The following is a 21,259-nucleotide window of genomic DNA, read 5'->3' on the forward strand; positions in this document are numbered from 1 at the left end:
GCGTTCAATCACCTGAGAGCCACAGACCTCTGACTCCAATTGCCACGGTGTCAGCACGGGGTATGGGCGCTGCTGCCTTTAAACGCCGACGACACAAGTGCCGCGAACGTGAAGGGAGCTCGACTCAGAACGAAAACAATCAGAGGGCAGCTTCTGGCCTTTAAAAAAATGTACGGTGCGTAGCGGACGATGCTTGAATTTCACAGGATCGGGTAATCGACTTGGAGGTTGCCAATAGAATTTGGCAGAATGGTCGCAGCCCGGTCAATAATGACTGCACGCCACAAAAAAAAGTCATCGCATTAAATTGGGTTCTGCACCTCATTAGGCTGAATTCCATCTCTGAGAAGTAAAATGTCGCGTTGACTGCGACGAACATTGCCCCAAGTATGCAGAGCTGGGCGTGGAAACGCTGCCCCCCCACACTGTGTGTGGAACAGAGGTGACTTGAACGGATCTCTGATGTAGTTCTGCGATATCCACTTCCGCGGGGCCGTTCTTTAACACAAAGGGTTGCACTGCACTGCGGAGAGATCCGTATGGATGTTTCATTTCGGCACACGACGAGCGAGCTAGCACGATCGAGATAAGATGAGGTGGAAAGGGAGGAAAAAAAGAGACAAAAACATTATTAAATATAAATACACGTGGCATAAATGCATTGTAGATTTAATCAGAAGGAGGAGGCTGCGGTGGGTGGGGCAAGTGTGCAGGATGAATGATTGCAGATTAGTGAGACAGGCACTGGAGTGGCACCCAGAGGTCGGCTACCAAGGGGAAGACCTCAAGCCAGATGGCAGGATACTATAAAGCAGACCTTGGAAAGTGGGAGGGGGGTGTCAACTGGCAGAAGGAAGGAAGTCCCCCTTGATCTCTTACCTTCAACTTGTAATGGTATCCTGCTGGAAAATGACTGCCAACTTGCCCCATTCTTGAAGCATTTTAGTCTTTTTTTTTATCGATCTCTGGGCCAAAGATGCTCCGGATAACGTAGGGTCTATGTTGTGTGTGTGTCTGTGTGGATCCGTGCTAAGAAAGGCTGTATTTTAATGTATCGTATTAGCAGTGCATTTTCAAAGCATACGTTGATTATACCTACTTAATGCTATATAATACAAAAAATTACTCGCCCAATAATGCGTTTCCAACACATTAATTTAATTTCCAATAAAGACTCTGCTTGCAATAATAACAGATAAAAGGAAAATAGACAAAAGCACATCCACCCATTCACCCACCAACCTACCCACCCACCTCTTCACCGACCCGCCTGTCTGCTTTCCACGCTACCCATCTGATTTCGTGCCTGCATACCGATTTCTTTGCCGACCTCCCCATCCGCCTGTCAGCCTTCTCGACGCCCTACCTACCAACGTACTTACTCGCTCTCCTGCTTACCTTCCTGCCTGCCCAGAACTTATATGTACCTCCAAGTCATGTGGTTTGTAATGTACAACAACGGGCGAATGGCACAGATACCAGTGGTCGGTTGTATAAAACACCTGATGTCATTTGTTTTTTATCCTTTTGCGTTCGTGTTGTAATTAAGTTGAAAATTCCACTTCAAGCGTTCAATGCAACCGGCCACAGACCCCCCCCCCCCCAACATTAGTGGCCCTGCCATCGATGACTCTGGCTCGCGTTACATCCGCCAACCGAGAGCCAAACGCACCTGCTTGCCCTTTCATGAAGTAATGCCTTAAACGAGAAAAAAAAACCCCGAGCCGGAGCTGGAATTTCTCAAGAGGGCATCTCGCGGTTTTCCAAGATCGCCGTCTCGCGAATGTTTTAAAACTTAAAAAAACAACAACAATGGGCGTCAAGAAAAACGGCCCTGCCCAGCCGCGACAGACATTCATCTGTTCTGATCGTCGGCCGCGTGGCGTTCAGCGATTTTTTTTTTGTTATAGCCAGGCGAACCCCTTCGGAAAGGCTGCAGGCTGCGGGCTGCCGCTGCTGCTGCTGCTGCTGCGGTTGACCCGCTGCGTAATCGGCCGGCGGTGTTGGCGTCTTGTAGCGCCCACGGTTTTAAGCGGCGCAAGGAGACATCTTTGAGCGCGGGCTTGGCCATGCAAGAAGCTCTTGTTGGCACGCGGTATATTTAGTTTTCTTAGATTTTTTTTTTACGAAAAAAACATGCTAATGTTCACAATGTTTTCACCATACCAACTCGAGCGCGGAGTGCTTTTGTGTCGAGCAGCAAACAGAAGGAAGATGAATGCCGTATTTATTTGCGCACCGTGAACCAGTGTGCAGTGCCCAAGGTTGTATATTATTTTAGAGAGTGGGGTTCTTTTTTAGTATTTGTTGTAAACTTAAAAAAAAACCCCTGTTGTCTATCAGTGAGGTCAGCTAAGCTGCCAGACCACTTATGCACCCGTGACCTGTCAGTCGAATTGTTTAATTATTTAACTTTCCAACAGCTAAATCTTCAAAAAGGGATGGTAGTAGTCAATTCCACGATAGAAACGCTCTTCCTCAGCACTGCAGGCTGCACATCTTCGAATGCACGGCGATCCCGGCACAATATGCAAAGGGATGTGCTTCGACATGTAAACAAATATGTGTGTTTAGTGTCAGCAGCCTATTGTAATTCTAGAGCCGTGCTATCCAGCAGCATTTAAGAAAGAAAACGCCGGGCCGGTTGACAATCGGTGTCTCATCAGCGGAGTAAGGCTTGTTAAAACTCATACTCGTTGGTTCTATTCGGTAAAATCACGTAGGTAAAAAATGAAACAACAAAATTCACGACGTTTCGGCCACAACACAAGCGGCCTTCATCAGGTGAAGGGGATCAGGCTGTCTCGAGGACAGCGCTGGAGTGAAACACAGCCAAGCTCAGACCTCGACCTTTAAGCTGTGTGCGAGCAAACAAGGTGCCTTGACAAAGGAATTAGCATAAAAAATGAGCATTTGATCGGCCAATGAAATGCTCATTTTTATGCTAATTCCTTTGTCAAGGCATCTTGTTTCCTCGCACACAGCCTAAAGGTCGCGGTCTGAGCGTGGCTGTGTTTCACTCCAGCGCTGTCCTCGAGACAGCCTGGTCCCTTCACCTGATGAAGGCCGCTTGTGTTGTGGCCGAAACGTCGTGATTTTTGTTGTTTTATGTTTTACCTACTACGTGACTTTACCGAATAGAACCAAAGAGTATGGATCCTTGCAGTCACGAAAGCTTTTAAATCTAGAATTGTTAAAACTCTTCTGCATAACCAGATGTTATTGGCAAGAATTAGGGACCTTGTTCAGAAAAAAAGCAACATTATACAAAAAGCACCACTAGCAGTTGGCCTACAATGTCCGAGCATGTCCTCCAATGTGTGGACTTGATTTAAAGGGCTGACAATAAATCATTGGCCTCACACGGAACATTGTGGTGCAAGAAAAAAAGGATGAGGATTCAAATGATAATACCTCAAAGATGAATTACGGTATTTTTGCCGATTAATTCTTCAAATTGTACAGGTGTTTTAAATAACCTAATTTTGGCCTGTTCAGTGAAAAATGTATTGAGAAATCGAAAAAAACCTGTCAAAAAAAATTATCCTGGCAAATCAAGAGAAACATCTGCAAAATGTGTAGAAATCCCATGCTTATCAGATCTGGCTACGATTCCCATATGTTTCCAACAGGTACAGAATCATGTCGAGGAACACTGTTTTTAGCGACAATAAAGTGACCAGTGATGTTAACAAGTGATAGGAGGAGGGAGTCAAGAGTTATTCATTTTTTTGAAAATATTTAACCAGGAGTAGCCCTTGCGAGACAACGCGCCTCGTCTTCACCGGTGCCCAAGATATATCTCTGAACCAAATGCATTGCACTTGAGGGGGAAGCCGCGGGGATAAATAACTGCAGTTTCATTACCGTCACTCATTGCTTTCTATGTCAGGCCACAGACCTTTCTTTCAGTAATCCCTCGTAAATGTAGTTTTAATGTAGGAGGCAATTAGAGAGGAAACAAAAGAAAAAAAATGACCCCTCTTTGGTCACGTTAACACCCCCCCCCCAACCCCAAGTGGCCATACGAATAAATGGTCAAAAAAAGTCAAATGTGACCATTACCTCTCAATGGAACCTCCGGGCTAAAGGCTGTTAGCAGGCACCTGCCGTCACGGTCTGATACACAGGGATGGGGCTCCTCCCCTGGGCCCCAGACGAATGTAGCACCAGGTGCTCATTTTAGGCTCTGTTGACCTGTGCAAGGACTCTACTGAGTTTAGAAGCCAATTAAAAGGCAATTGCAAGCATTCCGAATTCGGGTGCGTGCAAAAAGGGGCGCATTTTCCAGTGCGTTATGGACTCCCCCCCCCCCCACCCCCCACTTTAACAATGTACACTATACGTGCGTGAAGAAGAAAACCAACAGCAAAAAAAAAACACAACAGACGAGGCTTTGTTAAATGCCGTAAATGACCCTCGCTCACATATTTCTGTAGCCGTTATTTTTAATCGCGTAAAATACAATGTTTATGCAAAATGTGCCTGATGTTGTGGTCAAAGTCAAGGTGTCTGTGCTGAAATGAGAATTTTAGTTTGCGATAATCTGCATTGGTGAACTTGATGAAGTGGTGGATATTCAACAATTTGTTTAGCAGGGACCAGTGGATCCATAGGGGAATATTTTCTGACATCCTGCACAGTGTTCGTGAGTTTTTCCAGATCTCGTTTTATTTTTAATTTAACATTTGCTCGTAAGACATTTAAATCTCCCATATCGCGAACGTTCGGATTGGTCACTCAGCGGTTAGCAAACCGCGTGACGCGAAGAAGCCAGCGGCCGGGGGTTTGATTCACGGCCACGGTTCACGTCAGAGACGAGCGACATCTGAACCGAACCTGGACCACCCCTCGCCAAACCCACACTAACTCGCGTGGTGAAGTATGGTCAAACAACCCCATGACGAAAAGGCAAGGGGAGGCCTTCAACCCAGCAGGGGTTTGACAAAGGGCCATTGTTGTCGTGGATTAAAAGACGCTGCGGAATTTACTTTGCAAAGTGGGGGGCTTTGCTCGGGCAACGGTTACCGAATAAAATCATCTGCTGCGTTAACATTTTTCTAACGTTTACACTAACAGCCGTGAACTCCTCGTTCTTTGCTTTTCAGGATCATTGCTTTCAAATGTCCTTCACTTGAAAGGGCACACAACTGAGCGAACAGCCTCCCCAGCGCTCGATGACACTTTATGCCTAAACAAGCAAGTGTCTGGAAGTTAAAATAAATAAATATAGCATTATTACAATAATAAATAAAGCGAGGGCAAAAAAAAAAGAGGGTGGAGATCGGCGAGAGACATGAGTGAATAGTTCTGCTGACAAGTCAAACAGTTTAAAGCGAACACGATGCAGGCCAGCAGAGGCTGTGAGCGAGCCACTCTCTGACCCTACTTTCCAGTTTAGAGAGACGTGCGATGGGACAGACAGCAAGACGGCGGCTATTTATCCTCAAATTACGGGAGTTTCCTTTGCTGGCGGCCAGAGATTCTCGGAATTTTGCTGCCTCTGGACTCCGTATGTCGTTGCTGCGCATGCACAGAACCCATACCCTCCCTCCCTCCCTGTCTCTCGGTCTCCATCCCCCGAGCCGTCACCACCACCCCCCCCCCCTTTCTGCACCAGCCGTCCGTCTGCCCACCGACCCCCATCCCTAGACCCTCAAGCTATGGGTTGGCCACAGACACGCTGAACAGGTACTTTGCAATGTATACAGCTGCCTGAATTGCTGTTAGTACATGCTGTCACGAACACGTGTGTTTGTACGTGTGCATTCGTGCATGCTTGCGCGTGTGTGTGCATACTGTATAGTGAGGGGGGGGCGGTAGCGTTGTGGTTTGCGCACTGCACTGCGAATCTGGCAACCAAAGTTCGATTCCCAGCTACGGCCAACACCAATAATGTTACGTGAACCCATTCTGGGCCTCTCCTAGGTTGTGTTGTCCACATTTGCTCTTGAAATACAAAGGCAGCCAGGTGTGTGGATGGTCAGTGGACCCACTCAAGTACCATAGCAGCCTCAAATAGCTCCTCGTGAACAACACTCGTTCCTTATGATCCATCAGACTAATGGGGGGGGGGGGGGGGGGGGGTATGTGTATTGGGAGATAGTGTTGTGTGATTGGGTTGTGCACTGTATTTGTTGTTGTTGTTGTTGTCCTTCTCCCGCATCTCCGATTAGCGCGGTTAGCTACGCACGGTGCGAAAAAAGTTCAACATACGTACGTATTATGATTCTGACGACCTGAGTTCAAGTTCTGGCTACAATATATGCCACCAGTGGTAGTTGGTATCTCAACTTGAGGATTATAAGTAAACACTTATTATTTACAGCCCTTTGTCACATTACTGCTGGATGAAAGCTTCCCCTTACCTTTAAGTCACGTGGGTTATTTGACCATACTTCACCATGCCGGTCAGTGTGGGTTGGTGAAGGGGATGGGCAGATTGGTGGGTCGGGACCGATTCATCACTCGCCAAGGCTTTTAGTCATGAGCGGAAGTCGAACAAAGCTGGCTAGAGTCATGGCATAATGCACAGACCAGTTTATTATCCCTCCCCATATGCTGCATATGAACTTCACGTTTTCTTAAGTTGATTACTTAGTTAAGGATTTGTTAATTTAAAAAAAGGAATTAAAATTGGTTCAAGGGTGTTCAATTAAAGTCTCAATTAACGCACACTTCTTTACAATAATCAACTGTTTAAGTTTAATTTTAGCTTTTTAAACACTCCGCACTGCATTATGCTCCTGAGTTGGCAATGCATGAATGCACAATACGTATTCAAACATTGCAAACTCAGGAGCATTATAGCCAGAGATTACATATATGGGTTATTTCTGTTGACACCCATTTATTTTGTTGAACGTAACATTACATTTACAAGTGCAGTTACTTTAAAATGGCATCGAATAATCACCACCCCCCCCACCCACCCCGATGCACGCTTCGCGTTGTTTACATTCACGGTGTGTTTGTTACGCATTGCGCGGATTGCTTTGCTGCCTTTCACACAGATTTACAAGAAGTTTAGCAGCACGGCTATCTTCGTGCTGCTTACGACGCAAGTTTGAAGAACCAGATCACCCAAAAGACACCACACATCTGCTACCCGAGGAAGATTGTCCTCAAATGATTCTCAATAAGATCGGCACTTCATCATCATCATCATCACCATTATTACGAGTGAATTCAACTTCCTCTATATAACAAATCGTATATTTTTTTTTATTTGCAGGGTGTGGTGGTGCTCGCCCTTCTCGCCCAGGGAGTGGTGGATGGCTTGCGCAGATTTCTTCACCGTGAGCATTTACACTCCCAAACCTGCCGAGTCGATGTGGCTCACTCTGCTCACGATGTATTTGGCGAGTGGTGTGCCGACCGAGTTGTGCCACAGTTCTTTCGAGTACCGTCGCATCCCTTTATCTTTGGTGAGGTTTTCGCCAAGAAATTCCAGTTTTCTCCCACTCGTTTAAATAAAATAAACATGAATCCCAAAAGCAAGGTCCTCTCGAAATAAACACTTGATACTGCGAGACTTTCTTGGGTAAATTGCTGCTACTAATGAGCATTGTTCAATTAAGAGCCAACGTTATCTACAACGTCGAAAAGATGGGCCGAAGGAATTAAGAAATACGGAAAACACAACTGGGGACATCGGCCACGCCGTCGCAAAAAGCAAAATAAACGAAGCGTTGCAGGAACGCGTCGTGAAAAATAACTGACGACGAGACGCGGTCAAAATAAACAACGGAGTGGAGACCCGGAGAGGGGGAAGAGAGAAGCAGAGGAAGCCAGTACAAGAGACGGCCGCGGCAGCAGCAGCAGCAGCGAGATGACGTCGCAGAGTTCTGAGGCCACTCCTGGAAAGGAGAAACTTGCGGGGAGGAGGCAATAGAATAGAATGGGGCAGGCTTTTGCCCAGCAGTAGAGAGTTACAGGCTGACAACAACAACAACGTTATTACTCATATTCTTAGCTCTTTCGGTAAAGTCACGTTGAAGGGAAACAATAAAGTAATAAAATATATATAAAACAATAAAAATTCTCACGACGTTTCGACCATAACACAAATAAATTATGCAAACCGACACACCTGATGACGACCGTTTGTGTTATGGTCGAAACGTCGTGAGAATTTTTATTGTTTTATATATATATTATTATTTTATTGTTTCCCTTCAACGTGACTTTACCGAAAGAGCTAAGAATATGAATTACTGCAGTCACGAAAGCTTTAAATCAAAATTTAACGTTATTACTCGTTGCAAACCTGCGAAACATTAAGGTGATTAGGTTGTATCCCCGCATAATGTTGGCGTATCATCATCTTGAGCGCTGGTTTACGCGATTGGCACGGTTGGCTACGTACCGTGCGAAAGAAGCTCAGCATACATGCAAGTTATCCCCACGACATCACCACCATCATCATCATCCGGCATAGTTCTGCGCTGTCACAATCCATCTCACGCTTGGACATGAACTGCCCGCATCGATCCACCTACACGACGATCCGGCTCTCGGGCAACTTCTATTTTCTGGCTGTCATTCTGTCGCCAGTCACGTCCAATTGACCATCATCCCTTCCAGCGACGCCTCCTGCCCAAAGCCCACTTGGTTTCCTTAAAAGTAACTACGATGTTTCTGATTTGTGTTTTTTTTTATACCGTGATCCATGTGTTCTTCTTTCTGCCGGTTGAGTGTAATTCCAAGCATGCGTATCTCCACGCTTCGCTGTGAACTCTTCAACTTTTGTTCCATTTTCTGTCAGTGTCAATATGTCATGGCTGGCAATGTGCACTGATTGCAAACGTTCCTCCTCAGGCACAATGGTATGCTGCTTTTCATGATCACGTTCAGGTTTCATTTATATGGTAGATATACAGTACGTAACATGACAATTCTAGTTCATCTCATGTCTCCATCCATTCTCCATATAATAAAATTGGACCATGAAAAAAGTTGTTGTCTTTATCCATACAATAATGCAATTTCTTGGCTACGACACACAAACAAGTCTTTAAACAAGTTTGTATAATTGTCCACTTGCAGAAAAAAATGTAACGTTTTCCTAACAAACTGATTTTCTGATAATATACTAAAAGATTACGATAAATCCTGCAGGGGTTACATTAAAGTTTGATAATTATCGTGTAAGTGAATAAATCGTATGCATGCCCTGCTTGTTTATGTAGGGAGAATGATTACGGTTGCAGAAGAGTGGAATCTATACAGCTGCTGCACATACACTCAGATAGTGCAGCTGTTCAGAAGTGTTGCCAGATCAAGAAAAATATGCGTAGACTAATTAAAGAAAAACTGGAGATAAAAATGATGTATATTTATTATGATTACGTTTGTTTACCCAGGAGAGCCTCGCCGAGTCTCACTGCTCTTTTCCAGCAGGGTCCTGCTAAGTTTTCACAGTAGGGGTCAATGGTGCTCTGTGATAATGATAAAACTAAACTCGGTGTAATCCGAAATTGAGTAATTTGCAGGTGCATTTTTAGCATTGGGATGTTTTGGGCAAATAGCATTTGCAATGTATTTGTTAGCTTGTTTTATTCATGGGAGAACAACTGGTGAATCTCAAGGAGACCCATGCTGACCATGGCGAGAACATACAAACTCCCACACAGAAGAGTGCCCAAGTCGGGGAGTGGAACACGTGACTTTGCTGCTGTGAGGCAGAAGCGTTACTGCTCTGCCACCGTGCATTCCAATGCAGCCCAGCGTATAGTTGCATACGCCTGAAAGGAAATCCACCAAATGAATTGAGCGATGAAATTGGTTCGTGTGCGAATGCTGGGAGGATTGTTAACATCGCAGGATCGTGAAAGGTGACAATGGTTTGGGGGAGGCCTCCAGCACTGGGTTTGTGTTTATTTTAACCCGCACCAAAGTCACATCCATCTGGGGTCAATAAAACGAGGAGCACGTTTTGAGAAATTAGCATTGGTGGTCATATGCATAAATTGTCGTCTTCCATCGGGATGTGGAATTTACATTATTAACTCGCGTCCGCCAATTGGAAATGAATGCTAAGTCCATGATTATTTGGGTGTTGAGAGATACTGCTGGGTTTGGCAGAAGCAGGGGATGTTATTTATAAATAACTTGCCCTTTGATGAAGCTGCCGTGCCGGGAAATTGAACGGGCCACCTCCGAGAGAGACTTTAAAAAGTTGAGAAATAATTCCATACACATAAAGGAAATTCTCTGGATGCGGTTACCATTGCTCTTTGGCGGTGGTGGGGAAGCTGTGGGATGGTGGCGAGTGACGGAGAGGTGGGGAGTCCCGATGGTTGGGTGGGGTCGGGGGCGAGGAGGATGTGGTGGACTTGGGTGGGTGTGGGGCTATGGACCGAGGTCACGGGTGGGTTTATGAACATACTTGCCCTTTGCACCACTGTTCACATTGGACCATTGGCAGAGTGTAAGGCCATGCGTATCTATGCACGAGCCAGTTTTTTTCTGTTTTCCCACCCAACAAGCCTGTGAACCCGAATGTTGCTCGAGATGGCATGGGTTAGAGGGGTCCTGGAGGTTAGTAGGGCAAAGAGTGTTGCTAACAGGATGACACACGGCGCAATAAAGAAATCAATGATGGCTTTTATCGAGAGGTGACCCTAGCTGTTTGTATGTCCCCTGTTGTTCATTATCATTTTGTTTGAAGAAACCCGTGGTATAAGTCACAAGAGTATGCCTTCTTTACGTGATGGTGTCATTTCCACTGAAATTAAATTGCAATATTCCCAATCAAATGAGTGAGTGCGGGGGGAATGCTCATTTCTGTTGAGGTTCTTGGTGGAAATCTCCCCTATTAATATGGCAGGAACAAATATACTGCATATGACGTACTGTCAATTATAAAAAAGGCCCTTTTGTAAATCCACTGCTGGATGAAGGCTTCCCTGTGACGTGTTGCCCATGGGGGTTGTATGGCCATGCTTCCCCATGCTGATCAGTGCAGGTTGGCGCATGTTGGTGAGGAGCGGTGCCAGTTCAGGCATCACCAGCGGTGGTCGGGATTCAAAGTCAGGGTGCATAGCGCGATGCACCAACCGCTGATCAACCATACCCCTCAGATTAGTTACTCATCACTAAATAATAATACATCGTGCGGTATTAAGAGCAGAGCACTGACAATGGCACACAAAAGCCACGTGGCTTTTAACATCAATTTGGTCACGGTATATATTAATTACCAAGGCGGCCCGTGGGGATTGAACCGTTGTCTCTGTGCAAACCAACTCGGTGGCGCGTGTGCTGTCCGCGAGGCTACCGAGCCACTCAAACAAACCCAGGTGTGCAGTGATCACCACACCCTGCACCACCTGTTGTTAGTTCTGGACCCATATGTGACACGTGGAAGGCGCTGTGAAGGTAAGGATTGAGTGGTGTCTGACCCTTAGCACGTAACCGGACACCGTTGGTGGTTATTTTTGTGTGTGCGTTAAATCCACCGCTGAAACTGACCGCACGTTGAATGAGTGACTGTTGGGCTGAACTATGTGTGCATGCGACAACGTAAGGACACACGTGAAAGAGCTGTTTGTTTTCCGTCCTTTATTCTGCACTTCTTTTCCTTGTCTGTCCGCGTGTCTCCCCTGCCACCTGATGAATGACAGAAGGCCATCGCTGACAAGCCGCTGTGATACACGAATCGAATACCAATGTGTGCATTCTACCGGAAGATACAAAACAAAATAAACGTTAGACGCTTCGAGTTAAATCCGTCCAGTCAGTAAGTAGCCTTTGTTTACGATGAAGTAGCCTCGTGGAACCAAGTGAGAGCCCTCGCAGATGAAACCTTTTTTTTTCCAAGAAAGAATTGGTAGAGTTAATGAGTTGCAAATTAATTGGGTACAAACCTAGCTCGCAACATACATTTCTGACATGATTCAATGCAGATTTTAATATCTTTCAACTTGAAAATTGTTCAACATGTCTTGTCTCCGTAAGGGCTATAACATTCATACCACTTTAACATGTAGGCTTTCGCGATCAATATTATTCGCCAGTAAGGTTTGTCACGTAAACAACGCGCCAATTAGTTGCTACCTCAGTCCACCGGTGTGTTGGAGAGTAAATCCACAACATTTACAATTTGAATGCGACGTTTCTCTGGTAATCACATCCAGCACCATCGGGCGATTTGCCAGAATACTGAAGCAATCCATCCCAATTTGTGGGATGTCAGTGGTGGTCATTTCATCAAAAGACTGGCCGATGCCATAGGAATGTGGAATTTAACCATTGGCTCAGGGCTGACAATTATCTTGATAACTGTCTGATGACCCATTTCAGTAGGAAAAGAGTATGATTTTGACAACTTGTTTATATTTAAAGAAAAAAAACCTTAAGTATACCAAGCAATTTTTGTTTAGACACTGGCGTACCATAATTATTACACATTTATACATTAATCTTATTAGTGCAAATCTGTTTAAAGTGCGTATTGGTGTACATTTGCGATCCAATTGCAAACACATTTTAACCTAATTCAAGTATCGTTTTAAAGCTTTCGTGACTGCAAGGATTCATCTTCTTTGGTTCTTTCGGTAAAGTCACGTAGAATGAGAATAAAATAACACATTAATAAAATAACACAATAAAATTCTCACGACGTTTCGGCCACAACACAAGCGGCCTTCATCAGGTGAAGGGACGAGACTGTCTGGAGGACACTTGTGTTGTGGCCGAAACGTCGTGAGAATTTTATTGTGTTATTTTATTTTATTATTTTATTATTTTATTCTCATTCTACGTGACTTTACCGAAAGTACCAAAGAAGACTAATTCAAGTAATTTTCTTTATCAATTTCGAATAACGTTCGTGTGTTCATTTCTCAGTCCGCTTGTCCTGGTGAGGGTCGCGGCGGCAGCGTGTTGAGTCGTGGTGGCCCAGACCTCCCTTGCCCTGGCGACAGACTCCAGCTCTACATTACTACACACTACTACACGACTACACACTACACTACTTATCACAGACTCCAGCTCTGCCTGTGGAATTCCCAGGCGTTCCCAGGCCAGTTGAGCGACATCGTCCCGCCAGCAGTGTCTTGGGTCGACACCGTGGGTTTGGGCTGTGCAAGTTACTTGCAAGGTACTTGCACAGATAAGACTGGACCTCGGCGATTAAATAAAGTTATATTCACAAATGCTAATGACTCGATTTTGTAAAATATTTGCCGTTGATGTAATTCCTACCTAATTGTATGTATCTACCACCAGTCATCATCCGTATTTGTCGTCGTCAGCCATTGTCTCTCCGCTGCTGGATGATGGCCTCCTACACCATTTTCCATCTCACCGCCTTGCGATGCGACAATCTGTCCGGCTCCTGGACAGATGTCGATCTTGTCTCTCCATCTCCACGGTAGAAAACGTTTCGTGCGTTCTCTCATCTGGCTCCCATTCCATCACCAGCCTTGTCCGTCAGCCATCGAGGCATAAAGTGATGAATCCTGCACAAGCCTGCTTGAATTAACAGTGGATATGAATATTTCCTGCCGTCTATATAAATATCACATATATTGGACGGCGCAACCCCCTCCAAATTATGTATGCGTATGATGTTGCTCCTTCAGTGTATGGAAAAGCAATAGACCTCGGTGGTATGCTGCATTAGGACCCTTAATGACATGTTTCGCATAGCAAGGCATGACTACAAATAATGACCGAAGTACCTTGCACAGCCCAACGGCAATTAACAATGCACGTGTTCATACCAGCATGCCTGGGGCACCGTAAAACACGGGGTGGGTATGTCTCCCAGACGGAATGGAGTCGCTGTTACAGGTGAGCTACTTTGTTTTGATAAATATAACGTTATACGGAGAGCATCGACAACTCGTTTGCATCATCCTTGGGGTGCGATTCAATGCTTGTAATATAAAGGTTAACGTGCTGTAGGCGATTCGGATTTGCGTGTGCCGCCTGAGAACATGGATGCTCCTGACATCAAATGTGGGCTATACCGATGGTATGATTACAGCATAAAAATCACGACTGATATTCTGCTCGAGTTGGCCGGGCCTGAGTTCCGGAAAAAAAAACAACCCCAACTCCCACTCTGGGAAATACGCCTTCCTCCGGGGTTTCGGAGTTTTCGAGGTGCGGATAATATTCCGTTAAAAATTAAGCCCGAGTTGTCATCATCAGTCTTACGTTTCTCCACCTTTCCCGAAATGCTTAGGCAGGCATAAACCCAGAGAGGGCAATGGAATTCTTTAGCAAGTGTTTGCTTATTAAAGCCACAGTTTTGTTTTGCAATCAATAATAATGCACGCACAATCAATATCCACCCTTGAGTAAATGGTTTGTGAATTTGACAAAACATGGAAATGTGTACTTCAGTTTTAGGACTGCCAGTCATTGGCACGCAATTATGTCAGCAGTTATTGAAATTAACAGACTCTTTAGGTCACTTGGCAGACTTGTTTTACTCTGGCCTCCTTAAGAGGCTGGCTCGCTGCACGGCCCTGGGTAATTGAGGAGCTGAGCAGGCTCAGTGAGACTACACGGGCAATAGAAATCAAAGCGAGGCAAGAGGTTTGATAGATTGCACTGGTAAGAGGGATAAGGGTGGGTGGGTGAGTGAGTGGGGGTTGGTGCATTGGGGGGTGCATGTGGGAGGCTAAGCTCCGTGTGTGTGTGTGGATGGATGGCTGTGTGCGTGTGTGTGGGTGTTGGGTTGGAGGCTAAAGAGAGGCTGTGGGGGGTGGTTGTGGGGGCGGGTGGAGGGAGAAGGTTTTGGTGGGTGTGGATACCAAGCCGCAAAACCAAGGGAGGGGATGAGCCACCACCACCACGCTCTGCGTGATTAAAAGGGAGTTCGTTCCTCGAGTCTGCGAGAGAGCGACCTTAATGAAAACAGAGCCGCCTTCCATTGCCTCCGAGGGCACTTAGCAACTGCTCGCGCGCCGCGTGCTCTAGACAGAGAAAAGTGAACAGGCAAGGAAACAATAATGTATGTACTTTAACATATACATGCCAACACACACACACACACACGTATATATCTATGTGTGTTACAACGGGCGATAAAATTGACCGAGCATGGGACCACTGCTGGGCTCTATGAATGCGTAAATCGCAGGCGCTGAATGGATGCGCGTCTTTGTCGGTGGGCGCTCCGGGCCACCACGGCCAGAATGGTGTCATCGCCTTGAAGACCGCCCCAGCCACCAATGTTCTTCATCAGAAGCAGCAGCAGCAGGAGCAGCAGCATCAGAGCCCCAAGCCGAACGGCCTGGGACTTCTTGTCTTCACCGCTGGACGACGACGATCTTGAAATTGAACATACTCATGCCGGCGGTGTCTTCATCATTATCACCACCACCACTGATCGCCACCATAATCACCATCAGCACCAACACCATCATCATCAGCAGCAGCGGCGGCGGCATCATCAATGCACCAGCGTGAGCCTGTAAGTCGAGTCCCAGAGTTGGATTCCTGAGTCAAGTCTGCGCCTTATCGCTCCATGGGGACCTCGGATCAGAGAGACCATCAGCCCATCCCGGAGGCGTCCTGCATCACCTCTGCCCGTCTTCCACGCCACGCGCTGCTGCTGGTGCTAATGATGCTGCTGCTCTTGCCGCTGCTGGTCGCGCTGTGGCAGGCGTATGGAACAAATGCTCAGGCAAGTGGCTGGGACCTCGGATGAATAGGGAAAGAGGAGGGGGCAGTGGGGGGGTAGTGTTGGCGGTGGGGGGATGGGTGGAGAGTTGTGGTGAGTACGTTGCGCATGAGGCATGCACATGTCGCATGTTTGAACGCGAATTTCGGCGGCGTATCGTGAGCGCGGTGTGGATAAGGCGGCGGTGGGGTTGATGGGCGGCGTGACACGTGTGAAATGTTTGCTGCAGGTGCAGGCGTGACATCGCCGGTTTTTTTATTTTAAATATCGTCTATGCGTAGGTAACGTCTCTACTGTGTGTATACGGATTTGTCCACGGTCCTCGTCTTTCCTGTGCACGTGCGCGCAATGTCATGCGCGCACGTGGCACATGCGATGATTCCCATTGTCTTCAGCTGGCCAAAGGGATGCCATTTAATGCGTGCAATGTATTATTTCAAAGACATCCGGCCAGCGTGGAGGAGTAGGCCAGATTACCCGTGGGGGTCTCCCCAGAGCTCCGCTAAGTGGAAGCCCATCGGCCAGCATTAAACAAAATTGCAGGGCTGTTCCTTAACCTTGTATACTTGTGATTGCATGCTCTATAAGTATACGTGTGTGTGTGTGTGTAGGTCGGGTGGTGATAAATGCGCAATACCGCAGTTAAGTCGATCGGGAGGTTAATGTGGCTTGGGTAGAGTGTGGGTATTGCCAACCTCTTCCCAAGATGTCTGGCTCGCGCAGCGTGGAATCGGTTAAGGTGCCATCCGAAGGAGGTTTTTTTTTCGTTTATCTAGAAACCCCCCTCTCATGGAGGCCCTTCTTCAAGCAATAGCGTGAGAAAGCAGTTGCAGGGCTGCACCTGTACCTATCTGTAAAAATCCAATATCCGAGCAGGTGGCGCTGTGAAACAGCACCGCCGACAAGCGAAATTAAAAGAGGAAAGTAAGTGGCTTTTGTGAATTGCCTTGGGTATGGGTCAGGATCGGGTCATTGTCAATGAGAGGGACATTCCTAGTGGTTGGTGAGTTGGCTCGGGCTAGCTTGGCTCGCAAGTTCGGCATCCAAACTGATTGCCTTTCCTCGCCAGTGCAATCTAGGGGCTTATACCGTTTGTTGCCGATTTTCGTTTTAGTGATGTTAAGAGCCCTCTATTCGCAAACGTATACCTGGGATACATAAAGTAACCACCACTCTATGGGAAGTCAATATTGGGGAGATCTAACCGTTGGACAAATACCTGCCATGGGAATGTGGAGTTTTCACGGCTGGCTTTATGCTCGCCAGACGAGAAGATTGCCGCCCCATTTCATGTTTGAGGAAGGATACGCTTTTATTTGCTGCTAATATGATTGCTGATGGCCTTTTGTATTTAGTTACCGATGTATTGGAAGCACTTTATGTGGGTTATTGTAAGCATTATAGTGATAATGCTAATGCCCTAAAAGATGCGTTGAAAAATAAGACATTGTTGAGGTTGAGGTATTAATTTTCTAAGGTAATGTAACGCATAACACATCCAAGAGGGCGTGCGGTTGGGAGATGGAGTGATTAAATCAGGTCACGTGCAGGTTGTTCGGTGGATTACGGCATCGCAGGGTCATGAGAGGTAGTGGCAGCCTTCATCCAGCAGTGGATTGACCATGGCACGCTGACGATGCAGCTGTAAATCTGCACGTTTTTAATGCAACAAAATGTTGTCTAGACTCCCAAAGGATCCCTAAAAACATAAGCGCTCGCAAATCCCTTTTGGAATAACGTCTAAACTTTTGCGCACATTGAACTGTGTGCAACGATTGCGTGCCTCAACAACAACAACAACAACCCAAGACGCACCACATCGGCAACAATGACCCAGAGATGACAGCATTTCATTAAACAAAGATTTTGAAACCGAGTTTGTTGGCATAAACATTAAAGTTCATTCGGTTTATTTTGTTTTTTTGCTGCGTTGATGCAAAACAATTGTGATTTGCGTAGCATCTAAATGCAACCGCAAATTTCCAGACGCTCTTCAAAACGAGGGCACATGTGCACGACCGAGAAAAGGGGAGGCGTATTCGCGGATACTGTCTGCTTGTTTAGAAGAGAAGAGCATGCATGTATGTATGTTGAACTTCTTTCTCACCGTACATAGCCAACTGTGATAATCGGACGTGCAAGGAAGGTCAGAGGAGGAAGGAGCAGGCCTCGTTTTATTGCAGTATTTAAAATGTGCAATACTCTATCCAATCAATTGTCGCTTACCTTTTCTGATTTTCAGACGACGGGTTCGAAGGACACGGACGTAGGAAGCCACCCCTCCCACAGCAACGAAGATTTCTTAGCGGATGAAAGCCTGGGGCTTGGCACAGGTAAATGCCCTACCCGCCAGTGCCACGCACAGAGAGACACGTGTCTTGTTTCTCCGTACAGAATGCAGATGCATGGGGACTGTTAGCGAGCATGGGCAGGTGCCACCACAAGAAAGCACCAGGCACGGGTAAACGTTGTCGTCTCATTGCTTTAAGTTGGCCATATCACCCCCACCTGGCAGAGGCCGACCAGGGGTTCAAATGACGCCCCGGGAGCAGAATGCAAATTGTGGGCCCCTCATTCATTAGCGATAAAAAAACCCCAGGGCCATTATGGGGCACTCCGTTGCGTGAGACCTGGGGGCAAATGACCCCCTTTGCACCCACCCACTAAGTGGCCCTGCCACCAGGTACGTTATCCATTCAAGGCTGAGCTGACATAAGCGAGGCCTAGGAGAGGTTCAGACAACATTTGCCAATAATGCACATGGCAGGTCACTGAGTCTGTAGCACGTAACGTTCTGATCCAGAACGTTACGTGCTATAACCTGAACAGACTGTTGGGGAAAGTGCTGTTTGCGAGCACATATGAAGGCACACGAGGGGGGTGGGTGGTCAACACCACGCCCGGCCACCTTTTTCTCCATAGTGGTGATGTTTACACATCACACCAGGTACTCATTTAAGGCTGAGTCGACCGAGGGGAGGCCCAGGACCGGTTCAGATGTTCGTCATTGGTGTTGGCCTTGAGCTGGAATCGAACTCGGTTCCCCGGTTTTGTAACTCAGAGCGCGAACCGGGGCAATGCTGCAGCCCACAAGTAAATTAAGTACACACACACACAAACAGGCAGACACATGGTCAGGAGAAGATAAAGGTGCAGCCCTGCAATTACTTGCTCATACCACTGCTGGCAGAAGGGCCTCCACTGAAGGAGAGCTCTTCAAAAGAGCTACACACGTGCACACACGTTGATTCTGCTTCATGGGAGGCAAGTCTGGTCACTACCGTTGCACCGTCACGTGGTGGGGAGGTGATTGGCACTTTTTGTAAAGGCCCGTCGTTGGCTTTGAAGTGCATGCCAAGTATTTGTGTTTTGGTGTTGCTGCTATTACCGTTATTATTGTGTCGTGCGAGCGACGTGCGATGCGTTGGCTTTACGTTAACAATGGGATATCCTTGCGATCTCCACTCTCAATTGAGGAAGAAGAGAGAAAAAAACATTGAGTTTTCTGCAAGCCCACACTTACATATACACAAACGCGCGCATGCACTACAAAACCCCCTGCTTGAAATGCTTTTTGTTGAACTTTTCCCTGCGTCCTTATTCAGCAGCAGCCTTCGTGCGATTTATGCTTTGGCCACGTTCAAAGTGTGTGTATTTGACCCAGGGGTGATTGCTTCATGCAATACACGGAATTATGATGCTTCTTGGAACACTGCAGTCCTTCCGTGACATTTGCATTTCAGAACGGAGATGCAAATGTCCCTTTGCAGCCAGGAGAGGGAGTCACAGAAATGGCCACGCAGTACTCTTATTACAGATTGCCCGTTTGACCCGAAAAGGCAATGCAGTAACTCTATTACAGAGTGCTTGTTCGACCACCACACGCTCACCTTAACGCACGCGCTACTACTTGCATACGCGTGCACGTGTGAACGTTCGTTTACAACCAGGCGGGAGCCGATTAGCGATGAAAGCAACTTTTGCAAGCGAGGCTTGGGTTGTTGTGAAGTGAAAATAGCGGGGCAAAGGTGCAGGCCTGCAATTGCCTGCCAACAATCACCGCCGGGCAGAAGAGGGCTCACGGCAATACTCTCTTTTGGAGGGTGTTTTGGCTTACTCTTCCATGCGGGCCTAGACGTATTGGAAGAGGTGGGAGTATTCACGCATGTGTGTACCTATTTATATTGCTAGGTGGAGAGAGGTGGGGAAGGATTTAAGAATATTGCTCTCCTGATTCAACTGCTTGCACCAGGAGATCGAATCGATTTCGTAATAATTGTGGCAGCATACATATCTACATACAATCCCTGGATTGCAAGTCCGGTGTTGTTAAGCGTCACACCACTGTGGCAGCACCCCTTATGAATTCACTTTGTTTAACACGTAGGCTTTCGCGACCAATATTATCTACAATAGAGGTTTTTGGGTATTATCGCATACATTTAAGTGTGTCGTTAAACTCGCCCTACCCAACACAGACAATTAGCATGTTGTGGGTTTACTCTCCAACACACCGGTGTGCTGTACGAGTCACGCATTGGCATGTTCTGTTTACGTGACAAACCTTGCTTATTTGCGTGCGCGTTCGAGTGTTGACGCGTGCCCAAGTTGTCTCTTTGCTTAAATGGTAAACGGGAAAGGGCTCATCCCTGTCTTGGGTCTTTGAAGCCAAGGGTGGAAATTCCACATTCCCACAGCAGGGGCCCGGTTTCTCCTGAGAATAAACCACCATTAACTTCCCACAAAGTGACAGTACCGCAACTCCGATGCAGGACGCTCGGCTAGGTAGGGTGCGAAAACAAGTTTAAGAAGCACACGGTAAGGGATGACACACGATCACCAACTTGGAGTTTAACTCACAGCGTTGTGACAGGAAGTTGTGCATTGTATCTACAGCGCCACCTGCCCGCTATTCTAAGTACTGCAGACGCTTCGGTACAATTGTATATACGTCTAGTAAATGCAAAGATCCCCCGTATAGCCTTCAACAGACTGTTGGGGCAAGTGCTATTAGCGAGCACCTATGAAGGTCTGCACGGGATAGGAGGTGGGTGGCCAGCACCACGCCCGGCCGCCTTTGTCTCCCCAGTGGTGATATTTACACATCAACCTCGAGGAGGCCCAGGACCGGTTCAGCTCAGAGTGCTCACCGTGGCACTGCTGCTCACAAGTCAACAAAGTACACACACACAAACAGACAGATTGCTCATACCACTGCTGGTATAGGGGGCTTTCACTCGAGAACAATCTAGAGAACAATCTAGAGGAGCTAAACATATATAAAAGTGTAACAACACATTATCTCTTGACTTAAAGCTTTGGAGACTTCAGGAATTCATATTATTTGGGTCTTTCGGTAAAGTCACGTAGATAAATTGAAATAAAGTAACAACAAAAAAGCTACGACGTTTCGATCGCAACACAAGCGGTCGTCATCAGGAGGAAAAAAGAGTCAAGCTGCTGAGGCAGACTCTTTTAAAGGTTTGAAATGGGTGTAGCCTAAGGGTTATAAACGAAGGGGAGGCGGCTAGTGATGTTAATGTGAAAAATTAGAATATTACATTATGAGACCTCCTTTGCCAGAAACAAGATATAGGAATAGGTTTTACCCTTTTA

At 46.6% G+C, this 21,259-nt stretch overlaps 1 protein-coding gene across 1 annotated transcript in view; it reads left to right on the top strand.

Annotated features, from left to right (window-relative positions):
- The first annotated feature begins 14,762 nt into the window (after positions 1-14,762).
- LOC116945893 (A disintegrin and metalloproteinase with thrombospondin motifs 18-like) overlaps positions 14,763-21,259 on the top strand; it is a 108,354-nt gene continuing 101,857 nt past the window's right edge. The window contains exons 1-2 of the mRNA XM_076069668.1: positions 14,763-15,646; positions 17,886-17,976. Coding sequence (XP_075925783.1) covers positions 15,488-15,646; positions 17,886-17,976 — 250 coding nt within the window. The 5' untranslated portion in view covers positions 14,763-15,487. The remainder of the gene's footprint in view (positions 15,647-17,885; positions 17,977-21,259) is intronic.

Source organism: Petromyzon marinus, chromosome 25 (assembly GCF_048934315.1).
Source record: "Petromyzon marinus isolate PM22_M1 ecotype Great Lakes invasive population chromosome 25, UKy_Petmar_22M1.pri1.0, whole genome shotgun sequence".
Lineage (NCBI taxonomy): Eukaryota > Metazoa > Chordata > Hyperoartia > Petromyzontiformes > Petromyzontidae > Petromyzon > Petromyzon marinus.